General features: G+C 40.0%; 1 protein-coding gene across 1 annotated transcript in view; it reads right to left on the reverse strand.

Moving 5' to 3' along the window:
* The window catches only part of LOC116324769 (metabotropic glutamate receptor 7-like), a 107879-nt gene that overhangs the window by 23965 nt on the left and 69402 nt on the right, over positions 1-14512 (reverse strand). The window contains exons 3-6 of the mRNA XM_039604325.1: positions 8985-9120; positions 8253-8407; positions 3639-3776; positions 1666-1866 (exon numbers count right to left, since the gene is read on the reverse strand). Coding sequence (XP_039460259.1) covers positions 1666-1866; positions 3639-3776; positions 8253-8407; positions 8985-9120 — 630 coding nt within the window. The remainder of the gene's footprint in view (positions 1-1665; positions 1867-3638; positions 3777-8252; positions 8408-8984; positions 9121-14512) is intronic.

A 14512-nucleotide genomic window follows, 5' to 3' on the forward strand; every position in this document is an offset into this window, starting at 1 on the left:
GTGGGAGGAAGCCTGAATACCCTGAGAGAACCCACTCACAAGCTAGATAGCCTGTGGATTTGAACCTAGAATCCACAGGAGAGGATATGCCCCTCCTAAAAAAAAAAGAAAAGAAAAGAAAAGAAAAGGAAATACTGCAATCTTAGGTAAATCCTTAGTACAATGTGTCTTCTGAGTAATGTAGCCAGAGGTACGCTATTCCTACACTACACTGCAGGGTTTTGTCATACTACTTAAGGAAAGTGACATTTTGATCCGGGTCCACTTCTAAAGTTTTGAGAGAAGATTATAGCCGTGCTTGAATCACTAGGATCTAAAAGCTAGCCGAATCTTATCTAGAACATTTTGTGAAGACACCGTGTACTTCAAAAGAGCCTTTAATGATCACAGGCTGACATACATGCCAGCAGATTTGTAATGACAAAGGTTTCTATGTTTTAAATTCGTCTCCCGGTCGGCTCTCTTCTTCCCTTGCTCTCTGCATTTTAGAACAGCTGTCATTAAAAGCCGTTCAGCATTAATTGTTAAGGATCCTCTGATTTCTGCACAGGGATGAATAATGTAGTTATTCAAGCACAGGTAGGCCCATTCAGTATCATATCGATGCAAAATGTTACATATCTGACACATAAAAACAGAGGAGGTAGCCTGAAATGGCTTTTATGGCCATTAAGTTAGTTTTTTTTCTTTCTAACTCACATGATGTGCACACAAAGCAACTAAAATACTCAGGAATTGAGTATTAATTAAAGGAATAGTCTGACACTCATATTTTAAATATGATTAGTGTTCTTATTGCTACAAGTTCAAAATAAAATACTTACATTATTTTTTGTCTTATAACCACTTTTACACATGCACTGCTTTCTCAATACTGGCTGTATGCTGGAAATGCAAATGTCCAACTAAGTCAGATAGGGTACTAAATGGTCTTGAGTTTCCTTGGATAAAGTCAGTGAACTATCTAATTGCACTCTGGTGCGAACAGTACTGATAAATATGCAATAATCCATGTGTTTCGTCTCCTGCCTTCTCTATCCAGGCAGGTCCTCTCGTCAAACCAAAAGTAATCAGACTTGATTCTCCCAAAGCTGCCTGAAATTCATGTGTCACAACTTTTAAAGTGAGGATGTAGCTGGATAGTTTGGTTGGAAGAGTGAAAAAACAGAGGAAGCTTCTTTGTCTTTGTCGAAAACCTACCAGCACCTGTAAAGTGAACAATGCAGACCCTGCTTTGCTTTGCTATCTACCAGAGACTTTACATAGTCACTCCTCATGGCCTAGCAGTAATCCACAAAACCGTAACAAAAAAAAGACACACACTGAGAGGAACCTGGCTTTTTAAAACCACAATATGCTCAAAGATGATTAATCCATTAATGAATAAATGTTTGCACAGCTTCTCTTTCAGCTGATTCTATTATCCACTCGCTCAAGAAGAGAGCTTGAAAGATGCTGGACAGAAACCGCTTATGCTGTTAAGTAAGACAACAGCTGCAATGTTTATAAGTAGCTGATAATTGAATTTTGACATGGTTTACTCTCAGGCGTACAAGCCTTAAATGCAGTCCAAAATTCTAAACGCTTAAGCCATACCATAATTGAGTTTGTTTTTCTTACCCGCCCAGCCTGTAAACATCCGAACTTTTACAGCGTGTCACTCACCGTTGAAGCTGGTGTTGCGTATGTAACTCAGCAGAGTTTTTCCCTCTGCTGCCTCCAACCGCGGACAAACGCCAGGATGATCAGGACATAAGTCCCGGTGCATCTTGTGGAGAGCGTGGGCCATGGCGTACACTGCGTCAATCACAAACTGCACTTTGCCTTCCTGCTCATACTTGGAGTCGATCCCGATGCGCTCCTGGCCTGAGGGAAGAAGAGGAAGACGAAGACTAAGAGCCAAATGCATTATGAACCATTAGACGTTACATTCCTGCAGCTCTCCCTGTCATCTCCAGTTCCTTTTTTCATTCTTCAATTTGCCGTTTGTTGTTCTTACTTCAGTTTTGATTCTGAAGGAATTGCACCTAAAGCGACAATGTGGCTCAGGAAATAAGAAAACACATTTAAATCCCAAGTGGAAGCTGGATCATGAGAAAGTGTTTATGACAAATACAGCAGACTCAGATTTAATTACTACAGTGCATTAGAAAGTAATAAGCGCCTAATAATTGACCTCATTTGTCCCATCGGAAAGGTGATGAAGATCATGAACTTTAGACTCTTCTACAGGGGCCCCCCGCCCTTTGATATCCCCCTCCCGGTGCACTGCCCTTTCACTGCAGGCTGCTGTAAAGGTTCTGCCTCGTCCTGCTGCCGATACACTGACTGAATATGTAACGTACAAGCTCGACAGGATTTTTGTTGTTGTTGCAAACTGAATTGCATTTCAAAGGGTGAAATTATGGAAATTATAACAACAAAAATACTACATCTCCTTTTAATGATAATAATCATCATCATCATTATCATCATAATCGAAATATTCACACTCCTACTTAACAAACAAATAAATAAAAAAACCTGCACCATCAAAAAGGAGACTAAAAGATGATTTCCTCCTCAGTTATAGCTGCTCACAGGAGACCTCAGTGATGATAATTGGCAATACAGCTTAAGTATATAAAGAATGCAGAATATTTCAATAAAATAACGAAGCTCAAAAGCGATCTGCGCTGACATTTTAGCCCATTTCTAAGAACATACATTTCTGCCCACACATGACCTTTTTGATTTTCTGAGCTCGGTACAAGCTGCTCAATGGACAGTCTTTGCAGGGGAAAAAAGCCTGTTGTTAGTATTTAATATTCATAAATATCAACTCAGCTTGCAGTTTGAAAAGAGCCAATATATAGACATTTGTACAGCCATTTTCAGGGTAACTGAAGAAAACATAAAAGGCATTTATAGTCATTTTACAGAGCTTTTGTGGGGCTCACCAAGTGGAAGAGTATCGTCTCTGACACATGATAAAAGACACCAAACAGGCGATTATAAAGCGAACAAAATCCTTCAGGAAACAGTAATTTGTGTCACGCTGCTATTACCATCATCACGTATGCAAGCAAGATTAATAGAGCATCCCACATCACAGGCATCATCCACATGGATAATAGATGCAGTGCAATGCCTGTCACACCGTTGGCAGGCAAGTTTAGGTAAAATGAGCATGCATCACTGTTAGAAACAAGCCTATCATTAATACTACTAGTACTAAAGCAGAAGACATAGTTTTCTGTCACTTTCCAAGCTAAATAAATTACACTCTGGCTCAGTTACTGTGCTGAGCTGCCAAGGTGACTGTGTTAAGGGGGGAATTGAGGGAATATGGGATTAAAGAGTTACAGGACATTAGCCACAAGAGCAGACAGTCTGCAACTGTAGAAAGACACGTGGTGCATTATTTTTCTAATAATAAACTCTGCCTGCCCTGCACCCGCTGGATAGAAACACCTGGTGTTAGACTTTCTGGAAACACAGCAGACAAAAAAAAAAACACTAAACCCTAATCGTTTACCTGCAACTTCAAGTGCAAGCAAAAGGTCAAGTTCGAATCAACCGGACGCTGACGTGGGAGAGTGAAATTACGCATCACCTTTTTAGTGTACTGCAGAGATGCTCATGATTGGCGCACGTACCTGTGCATTTTCGGCTGGTATCCTCTTTCTTTGAGGCGCTCAGCAGCTTGCAGTTGAAGTTTTCCTCCCAAAACTCGGCAAACCAAACATTCCTGCGATTGTTCTCGAGGGTGAGTGCAGTAAAGTATTCATCAAACCCTGGAAGAGAGGAAAGAGGAGAATGGCTCAGTTCCGGACCAATTACCAACCAATTCAGGGCTAGAGGAAATGTACTGAAAGTTTTAGCTCGGTGGTGGTGGTGGTGGTGGTGCAGTAGTGCTGGTTGCTAGGTGTAGGAACAACACTACTTCATCAAAATTTGACTTTAGTGGTTCCTCTTCCTCTCAAGCCCCGTGGAACTTTAATCACTTCTTTCATCTAGGAAATTACACTAATTAAAAACCAGGATGCGGAATAAATAACGCAGGGATAGTAAGTGATGCCGAAGCCCGCTTCCTCGGGCTACGAGGAGCTGTAGGTGCTGAGCAGGTTTTCTTCACTTCATAAAATCCATTACAACGGAGATGGATTGAAGGCGTGATATATTAACTTAACACACATTTCAGCAGGGCTTTGGTGCCTGTATGAAGAATCATCTTTATGAGAAATAACCTGCTGCAAACAAAAAAAAAAGAAAGCCTGTGTGGTGAATTTTTTCTCTTTTCTGTGAAACTTTACCACCCAATGTGGGTCAGCGAAGCGAGCTGGGACAAAACTCCCCCGCAAGCGCCATGGTGCAGTCATTTTTTACTGTTGTTTCTGAGCAAACAGCTTTATCTACAATGGGGTTGAACCAGTTCTGGAATTCTGAGCTGACACCTATGTTTAAAATAACAATCTGGCTAATTGCTAATGGCCATATTCACGTCGTTAGTTTTGCTTTTGTTGTCATTTCCCCTGCGATAGACTGGTGACCTGTCCAGAGTGTACCTCGCCTGTCGCTCAGTCGCAGCTGCGATAACCTACAGCCCCACTGTGACCCTGCATTGGATAAGTGGAAGAAAATAGATGGATGGATGTTATTTCCCCTTTTGTGCCAGGAAAATTCAGAAATTGTCATTCCGAAAATATTGCTTTTCACTGTTTCAGAGTCTTTTAATTCTTCATAATGCCACATTCGAACATTTAAAATCAAACTGATGCGAAGCCACAGATAAATATCAGTCACTGCCACTGTTAAATGTCAGCATATTTGGCCGACAGGCTGATGTCGTCTGATATATTTTATAGCATCCCAAATGACTGGAGGAGAGTCTGAATTCCCCATTTTAATGTCACTGTGTATCCGCTCTTTGTTATCCAGTCACATTGGCTGATTGTGGGTAAAGGTAATAATGGCTAATCAGAGCTGAATGACTCAGCTGATTTTCCTTTCAAAGACCATCAATAATGCATGGTGGATTAATAATTTTCTCACTGCCTCCAGAGTGTACATTTGTCCTGGCTAGACCTCCCCTAATTAAGGAAAGCTTCATAAAACCCAGCCTTTCAAATTTCCTCAATTGTAATGATGAGTGGTTATTAGGACTGTGACACTGAACAGAACTTAAAATAGATGGCACATGCTGTGAATATTTCTGTGGTAAATTTTGCATGTCCTGGCAAATGAAGCTATATAATTCCCTTGTTCGCTTCCATTTTCTTCAGGGCAGACTTCTTCAAACTGCAGTTTTAAAGAATAACAGAGTCATTAATGACATTTCATTTAGACATTAATGATATAAAATGTTAAAATAGTCAAAAAAAAATAATTGTGTACTATTAAGGTTTTTCTCAAAACCACCATTAAGCGTCGCTTTTGATAATGAGGCAGTGCTTCTGTAATAATTTTAATACCTGTGATGACTTGCAGAGATGAAAAAGTTTACAGTCACTTATTTCTGTGTTTGAGAAAAGAAAAAAAACAGTCATTTTATTCTAACTGACTTTAGTTTGGTCTTGTGCAATCCACAGCCAAAGATGGGAACAAGGACACGCTGGTTCTCTGCAGGATGTCAAAAGTCATTCAGAGAGATGTAGGAAATTGTTTGCTGAAGCAGAAATACATGATGCAGAGGGAGGTGAAGTGGGTGGAAAGAAGGTAAATAAAAGTATGTCCTTATTCTTAATAGTCTTTGAAGATTGCAGATTTTTGATCAATATATGTTCAATGATGTTAAAGGATTTCTAGAGCATACTTTTTTCACTGTAATCCAATCTGCTGGATGAAACGACTGTTAAATGTGAAAGGGATCGTTCACTTTGATCAAACAACAGAGAACTATGATTCTGGAGCATTTTAGGATCTTTTCAGCTCATTGATTGGGTTTTTATTATTTTCAATATTGACTTTTCCGACCTTTGAAAATGAATTCATTTTCATTAAATACAACAATACACTACCTGTGAGGCACCCAGCAGCACTCGTGCAGCGGTTAGCAACTAGTGTTTGAACACTGAACCAAGGAAAGTGGGGAAAAATGTACAGCCAAGGGTCATGGGTCAGAGCCTGCAGCACATGGTCATTTGCCCAACCTAGTTAAATGGCACCAAGGAATATGTATATGTTATATGATTATGTATAATACACTGTGCTCAAACAATAAAAAATTTATTGGACCACCATTAAATGTAAGATTTACACCACAGTTGTCCTAAATTAACAGTACTGGTAATTACCCGAATCATTTTTTCATGTTTCTGCGATGGTTAATCTTGCAGCATGTGCAAGCTCTTTAATCAAAATGATATTTTTAAAGCTGAAATATAATTATTGTTGTTATCCATTCATTTTCAAATTTCCTGTTTAACAAAAACTCTGTAAAAAAAATTGTAAATCGCATTATTTTTTGATTAGGTTGCCAAATTACAGTTATTTACTTCCATTCCTGAATAGAAAAATTAGTTTTGAATGTTATGCTTGGTTAATTTCTGATGTCTCAGAGAAGTACAGTGTGCCGGCTCAAATTTGGCTTTATTTTTTGCCAAATAAATAATAATAGAATTTTTAGTGTTTTGGACACGTTTCTGACAGAGTTCTAAAATATTTGTGTTTTCTTGTTTTTACAACAGGGGGTCCAATAAATGTGTTAAGTGCTGTATGTGTTTCAGAATGTTTCAGTCAGTTGTAACTAATACATATTTTTAATCTGCCAAACTGTAATCATTTACTCCGCAATATAGCAGTCAACATGTTTGCCTCACATGTAAAAGATCCCAGATTCAAGGCTGAGAGGAGACACAAACTGGGGCAGGGGTGACAAGCTAGTGTACACATAGTGCCAATCCAAACCCCTGTAAAATGGGAGGTTGTCAAACAGTAACCCCAGAAAGGATTTCTTTCACCATCAACAAATAACACATTACATATTGCACAGCACAACCTTAACTGGAAATCCTGAAATACGCCCTGTTGTGAAGCTGTTGTTTCAAACAGCTACAAGGATAAATGTGCAGGCTGCGCCACCTTTAGTTTTCCAAGACCTTATAGATAAATGGGAAAGGGGCTCTTTCTGTCACGATCAATGATAGTGAATGAGAAGATATATAAGGATATGCTAAATCAATTTCAGTTTGTAATAGTGCCAGAGCAGTACAGTTCAATATGTTATACAGAATGCATATATCTCCCAACTGTAGACATAATTTCCTCCCCAATTTTTCACCAGTGTGCCTGAAATGCCAGAGAGAAATTGGCACCTTAACTCATTGCCTTTGGTCATGTCATAAGCTGCAAAAACACCAGTCTAATGTATTATCAGACATGGAAAATATACTGGGGCTGAAAATGGAGATGGACCAAAGTCTGTTATTTTAGGTCTCCCTGGTAGATTCAATCCAATGAGAAAGAGTGGATTGTACTGTATTCTTGCTTATTCTGAAAGGAAGAACCTCTTACTGAAGTGGATTAGTGAGAAAGAACCAAGTATTAAAGGTTGGCACAGAGTGTCGTTAGAATATCTCGCAAGCATATCACATTCAAAAGCAGACCAATTTGGAAACCTATTTGAACTACTCGAGACCTGACGTATCTACCATCTGGCTGCAGGGTTTGTTTGCTAGCTTCTTTTCTAAATGTTCTGATAAATGAAGACCGATTATTGTAATTTTTGAGAAGCTAGGATGATGAGTTCTGTTTGTAGTTTATTCACATAAACGTCTTTGTTTATAGATTTCAGAATGAACCCATCCTTTTATTATAAAACTGAAAAAACAAACAAACATATTTTTGGGAAGAATTGGAGGGTTATGTGTTTAAAATCAAATGCATGAATCCACCGTCTGGTGGCTGGTGAGCACTTGAAAATAAGGGAGAAGCTGAAAGTACTTATTCCAATTCTAAACTAATGAATGAATTTAAATTTACTTGATAACCAAAAATAAAGGCTTCCTGTGAACACCATTGTTTTCTTATATTGGCTTGCTGTGTAAACGAGCAACTGTTGGCAAAATTATGCCGCATAAACTCAACAGGTAACAATGACAGCATTGTATTCACAGTATTTAGATTTATATCCTACTTTCTTGTTTTTAGCGTTGTTCACTTTAAACTGATGAACAAACTAATCAAGCGGGAGAAAAAAAACTCCCTTAATGAGCGAAGCAACGTAACAAAAGATCCGGTGAAGACCGTAACGTGGATATCTGTGTGCCCACCTTTAATGGACGAGCGTTTCGGCAGTATAGTGATTGCTCCCACTGCTACATCCTCAAACTGGTTGATCGGGCTGCTTTTGGACCCCCAGCTGTCAGATCCAATCCACAGGAAATGGCCCACCTGATTGGCTCTCTTGGTGGCATTGAGAACTCCCCTGCAAGAACATTCATGTTTATTAGGGGAAAGCACAAAAGGCATGTGCAATCTAATATCTATTACACAGAGCATCAGCCAGCTTTAAGGAGCTGTTTGGACATTACAGCCATCTCATGCACATTTCTTCGGTTTATCTCATTAAACCTGAGACAACAGCTGTTTTGTGGGTACGTGTTTATCTGTTACTTAAAGAAAACAGACATTTTTCCTGTCTGTTTTCCTTTTCCTTTACTTGCACATCCACCTTTTAGTCGTTCGAGCTGAATTTGCAGTTACCACTGTAAATGTTTGATTCTGTGTTTCTTTACGTAAACACTACCCATGGGGTATTGTAAATGAAACAATATCTCTGTTGCTTTGTTGTGATCTGTATTCCCACTTCTCCTCAGAGGCATGCTTGTGTTTGTGTTGTTATAGGTATGTTTGTGTTGCAGACACAGCCCGTGCACATGGTAAATCTGTGCCTCTAGCCTTTCTTCGGGAGCTGCTACTTAGAGATTAAAGACCTCGACATGGCAAATCATCAGCCCGCATGAACAGACATGGGTGAAGCCAGAATGTGCAGCGCTGCTCACCGTATGTCTTCTTCGCTGGCAAAGATGATGACTGCCCGCGAGTGCTGCGTTTCCAGCAGTTGTTGGATGGTTTTGTCGTAATCTTCCAGCTTGGGGTTGTGTGGAATTTTCACGGACTGGGCGATGCAGATTCCACCTTTTTAATGGGAGAGGAGTAAGAAATGATAAGGCCTCTGGGATGATCTCACCCATTCACCCGCTCTTACACAGAGATGTATGCGCACAAACACACAGAAAAAGCCCAAGGTCAAAATATTTGCTTTGTTTTCTTATCCTCTATGAAAATCTCTCCTACATGGAAATTGAAAACAGAGCTGAACACTCTGCTGATTTTAATGAAGCTGTCATGTGTGCTACACAGTCTAGATTATGTATATTCTTACTGTGCCCACAGTTACATTTCACTATAATCTGCAAACCACAATAGCAGGCAATATGAAGCTCACACTGCGCCTTCTAGCCGAGCATCAGTCTCAGAGTGAGGGAATTATAAACATATCAGCTATAACAAATCCAATAATCCACACCAACTGGGACATAAAGCTACAGATTTTATATTATGGATTTGGGAAAATCCAGCAGCTTGCCATTGAATTTTCATTTAAAGTCATTATCAAACAACTCTTACTGGAACCTGAACCAATCAGATAGCACAGCTGGCAATAACAAACAGAGAGGATATTAATACAGACAATAAATCACTCTCCGACAGGTCATCACTAATGAGTTTGTACTGGATGGAGGGCACTGATTGCTTTAGAGACTAACTAAATACAGCAGTTGCTAAATACTTTATTTGGCACAGTATATCATCAGAACTGGCTTTTAGCACATGACTAGATATTGCTTTCTTTTATTCATCAGCCAGTTATTGAGTAGAGAAGCAAAACTATAACTTTAAAAATAAATAAATAAGATTTTTGGCCTACTCTGGTGTGGTAACTACAGGTGTGGAGGATAAGATAACCTCTTAAGCACTTTGGATAAACAGATAATATGATCGCCTGTGCCAGAGAACATCTTAACCACTGTGGCCCTAGACTGAAGCAGCAGCTTTTGTCCCCCGGTGAACAGCAAACGTCTACCGAAACAATTAAAATTTCTCCCACTCAAGCATTTTAATAGTCCCAATAACCTTTTAGTTTGAGTTTCTCTGCATAGACAGAGAGGTGGAAGGAATCTCTTAATTGCCACTCTCCTCAGCCTCATTACTTTGATATAAACAGCTTTTCGCTGGGAGATCACACGTCTCCAGTCATGGTTTACTGTGGCACTTTCTGAAGGCAGAAGATAAGAAAATGACAACAGCTAAACCTCCTCTTTACTCTCCATTTTTCTAGTATCAGCAAGCAAAAAATTGTGGATTTTTTTTCTTGATATGAGAAAACATCCAGTATGTGCCAAAAGACCTCTGGGATAGCTGCTGTTATCCTCCCTGCATGGACTAAACTTAAACATGGAGACACTGCCAATGCACTGGGTGTTGCTTAAGGGTTTGTGGTATCCTGTTAAAGTGAAACGTGCTTGATGTCATTTGTGCAGACTAGCCAGCGCTGTTGGTCTCAAAGGAACGGCATTTAAAGCTTTGTTTCAGCAGAGAGATTTCAGATCATTTCAGCCTGAATCTACAGTATGACACTGTATTTGTTATCTTTCTTTCCTTTTTTTTCTCCTCGGGAAGCTCTAGCTCTGTGCAGTGACTGATTTGGTTAAATTCATATTAGCTGCAGCTCTTAGTTCCCAATTGCAGTGTGGCTGCAAGTACATGGATACGTATAGTGACTGCAGGGAGGGGAAAAAAACAAAACAAAACAGAGAACATACATCTGCTGAAAATCCATTATCTCCATTATAAAAAAAAAGAAAAAAGAAACCTGGGGGCTTGTGTAAAGAGTCATGATGGTTTAACAGTCTTCAACAGCAATGTACTATAGGTCACAACAGTCAATTATACAGACAGATACCACAGGAGCCACTGATGAAGATAAAGAAGCATTTGGAGCAGATCCCATTTTCAGAAATAAAGAGCACCAGAAGTGAATGTGCTGCAGGCTTGAAACCACCCTAAAGGCTGCAGGCTGGTGGTTGTGCAACAGTGGTTAAATTATTGAATGGCTGCAGAAACCCTCATCTGTCAGTTAGCGAGATGGTCGGTCAGTTAGTTTGGAAGGCGGGCGCGATGAAACACCAAGCATTGTATCGGTGGTTCCACAGTACTGTGCGTTGGGTCGGGCTGTTTTCACCTGTCACAGGAAGCCGTGTGGACTTGAAAGAGTCCTCGACTCAAAGAGAGGATTTAAGCGAGAGGAGAGCGCGTGCCTGTGTGATGTCAGACAGATAAATGTCAAGTTCTGAGAGAAGAAAGTGTCTTATTACAACTAATTGAAGTCAATTCAAGAAAGCGGCCTAGAGATAGAGATGGAGGTCTTTTAAGCTGTCGTTTACAGTCGGTGAGTGAGGACGGGAAGTAGATTTTTCTAAAATATATCAAAAGACTCGAAATTTCTTGCAGTCAAAGTGAGGTGAATTGGTTTGTGACTTTGAAAGCTTTACCTTATTCACTTATTCGTTTACCTATGATCCTACAACATCATAATAAAACTATATACACCATGAACCTGTACCCTCTGCTCCAACTATGATTAATATGTCAAAGTCAGCTTAATGATAATGATGGCTAAATTCATCAGGCCCTTGGAAGTTCTGCGCTTATCTGTCTGAGTGCCATAGGTCATGCACTGCATTAACTGCTTCAATTATTCATCCTCACTGCCCTCGGTTCTGGAAATGTACTGCAGGGTGAGGAATCCAGCATTGCCATTTTGCTTGGTGAAATACAAATCCCTTTAAATTAGAGGCTCTTGATGGATTCGACCCCCCGTGTGACTACTCAACACCCTCCAAACCTGAACCCCCAGGGGATCCATAATGCTGCAATTATATTTAGCACCTCAATAGTCAAAAGGAAGGCCCTCTTCCCCCCAGTCTCTCTCTGGCTGAACACTTGGGAGTACATCACTATGGACTGACAAACAGCTGACATTCACGTGCTACATCTTTGTGTCCTTCTTAATCCAGCGTGCCTTTTCACTGCTGGTCTGGGACTTGGCAAAGTCAGAGAGTCCTGCGAAAGTACTGTGGTCTATTTTACGGCGGCTGCAAATGTACCAGGCTTCATCCCCGGTCTCCTGCTATAGCTAAATATGAGTCCTGTCCTTAACAGGCCAATTTCTCCTCCCTCGCAACTCAGACTAGATGTAAAACTCATTGTGCTGGCAACTTACTGCGATCAATTCCACAGTGATACTTTGTGGGAGGTTTTCCTGAAATCCAAGTCGTTTTATCAAATGGGAAAACTAAAACCCATCGCTCTGGCTTGAGTCCAGACAGACAGGAAAGTACAAACTGCAGTTATCTCTGCCAACTTCACCTGAAGCCAGGATGAAGGTGCACAATAAGATAGTGCCTGCAGAGGAGAGAGAAAGTAGAACAAAAAAAAAAAAGAAACAAAAAAAAAGAAGGAGAGGAAAAAATTGAAGAGATCAATACAGGCTGGCCATCACTCTAGTCTCAGCTTGGGGTAATGGGCAGCCATATTGCATTAGTCCGCTAGATAGTTCTCCTTGAAGTGGTGAAGCGAGAATCCTACTAATGCATCTGACATTTCAATGCAACCAAACACGGCAGCCACAAAGAAATTTCTCAAGGCCTCGCAGATCAACTTGCACGGATGCTGAAACAATATCCACCCAGCAATGCTGTTGTTGTTGTTGTGCAGCTCTTAAAAACAAAAAAAAAAACCCAAACTGTATTTCCTCAAATAAAACTCACTTGTTATCTCCGATCAAGGCCAGGGGGGTGTGGATCACAGAAACAAATAAATATAGCCCCTTAATACAGGCCAGGAAATGAAACAATCCCCTCTGCCTGAAAATGTTTCGCAACACGGCTGCTAAGAAATTAAACAATTGCAGGAAGTGTTACATTTCAGTGTCCTGAGGGAGTGTGTCAGGGAAGATCCAGGTTTGCAATATGAAGTTTTTCCACGGGAGCTACAATGTTATGCATATTCTGCTATTGTTAGTTTTTTTTTCCTTCTATTATATTTACAGTTCATTTGCTCACGCTATGCTTGATTAAACACCGTGTGAAATTAGCAGAGCACGAGTGCATTTGGTAGCTGGATTGATCACTATCCTCGTTTTGAGGGCAAGCGGGATCCTCCAGGCTTAAAAGGTGAAGCCAACCCAGAAGTGCCAGAGACTATAGTTCCTCAAACAGCCACTTGAGGCTGGATCCAAATGCAAGTCAGCCCCCAAAGACTCCCACGTGCACAACGACAGCCTGTTACAAAAAATGCTTTTAGTCTGCACTGCTAATTTTCCTGTTCATGAAAACTGTACGGGGGGTACATTTTTAATAACTCACCAGTGTAAATTTTATGAGAGCCCAAAGTTATGCATTATTAGAGACGTTTCCGCTTTGAGTGACAGGCAGATGGAAAACAGGCGGCTATAGCTGCTAGCTGTCTGCTGCTCATCAGCTCAGCTCTGTTGTCTGGAGCACTTTTAATACAATTATCTAATCTTGTTTGCTGTGTGGCTAGTTGTACCAAAAGACCACTGACGATGTCTGTGCTTTAGTATTTTGATAATTTTATTGTTAATTTAAAATTAAAGCATTGTAGTTTTTTTACATGCTAGGTATCTGTCCAAAGCGTCCTTAAATACAACTTTCTAACCATCCAAAAATAGCCACTTCTAGCTCTAAAAAAACCAAGATGGTAGCCCATTGTTTATGGATCTGTGCATCAGAGGGATGCTCTACTTGTTGTTAAGGTAAAATAAAAAGTTTAACAGATAAACTCAGGCAATCCTGTTGATTTCATTTAAGACTGAGTCACTGCTCGCCACAGTATTAAGAGTGTAATGCAGTAACTTTAACAGGGCAAGTGGGAGCAGATTGGAACGAGGCTTAGTACTTAATCATGATCACTTATAGAGATGAAATGGAGGATATTAGAAACTAAAGCCTGCCTCTAACAAAAGCCTGTTACGTCCTGAAGTTGAGGTAAATAAAGGACCCGGTGATTATTTAGGAAATATAGTCAGCCATTTAGAATAATTCTTACTTAATTCAATACCTTTCCGGTTAGTTCTGGTGCAGAACCGGTGCCCCTGAATGAATTCTGTGACTGTATATTCACACTATTACATAATTAATGTGTTTATTAAAGATAAGATGCCTTGGGTACTGGAAGCTTTTCGTCATAGGAAATAATTCCCATTTGTGTATGAATACAAAATAGTGCAAAGCGACTGGAGCTCAGTTGCAACAGTGTGACTGAACAACAATGGCTTATAATTCCATAGCCCTTATGTAGCTGTTAGAGAGTCATAATAATATCACAGTGTTTACTGCTCTTTGCATAAGAATAAAGGAGACATCAGTAGGAAATGAGAAAACTAGCGGGAAGAAGCTGTGTTTATCTCAGGATACTGTTTAGGATAAATTTAATATCCAAAATG

The sequence above is a fragment of the Oreochromis aureus genome, linkage group 20 (genome assembly GCF_013358895.1).
Source record: "Oreochromis aureus strain Israel breed Guangdong linkage group 20, ZZ_aureus, whole genome shotgun sequence".
NCBI lineage: Eukaryota > Metazoa > Chordata > Actinopteri > Cichliformes > Cichlidae > Oreochromis > Oreochromis aureus.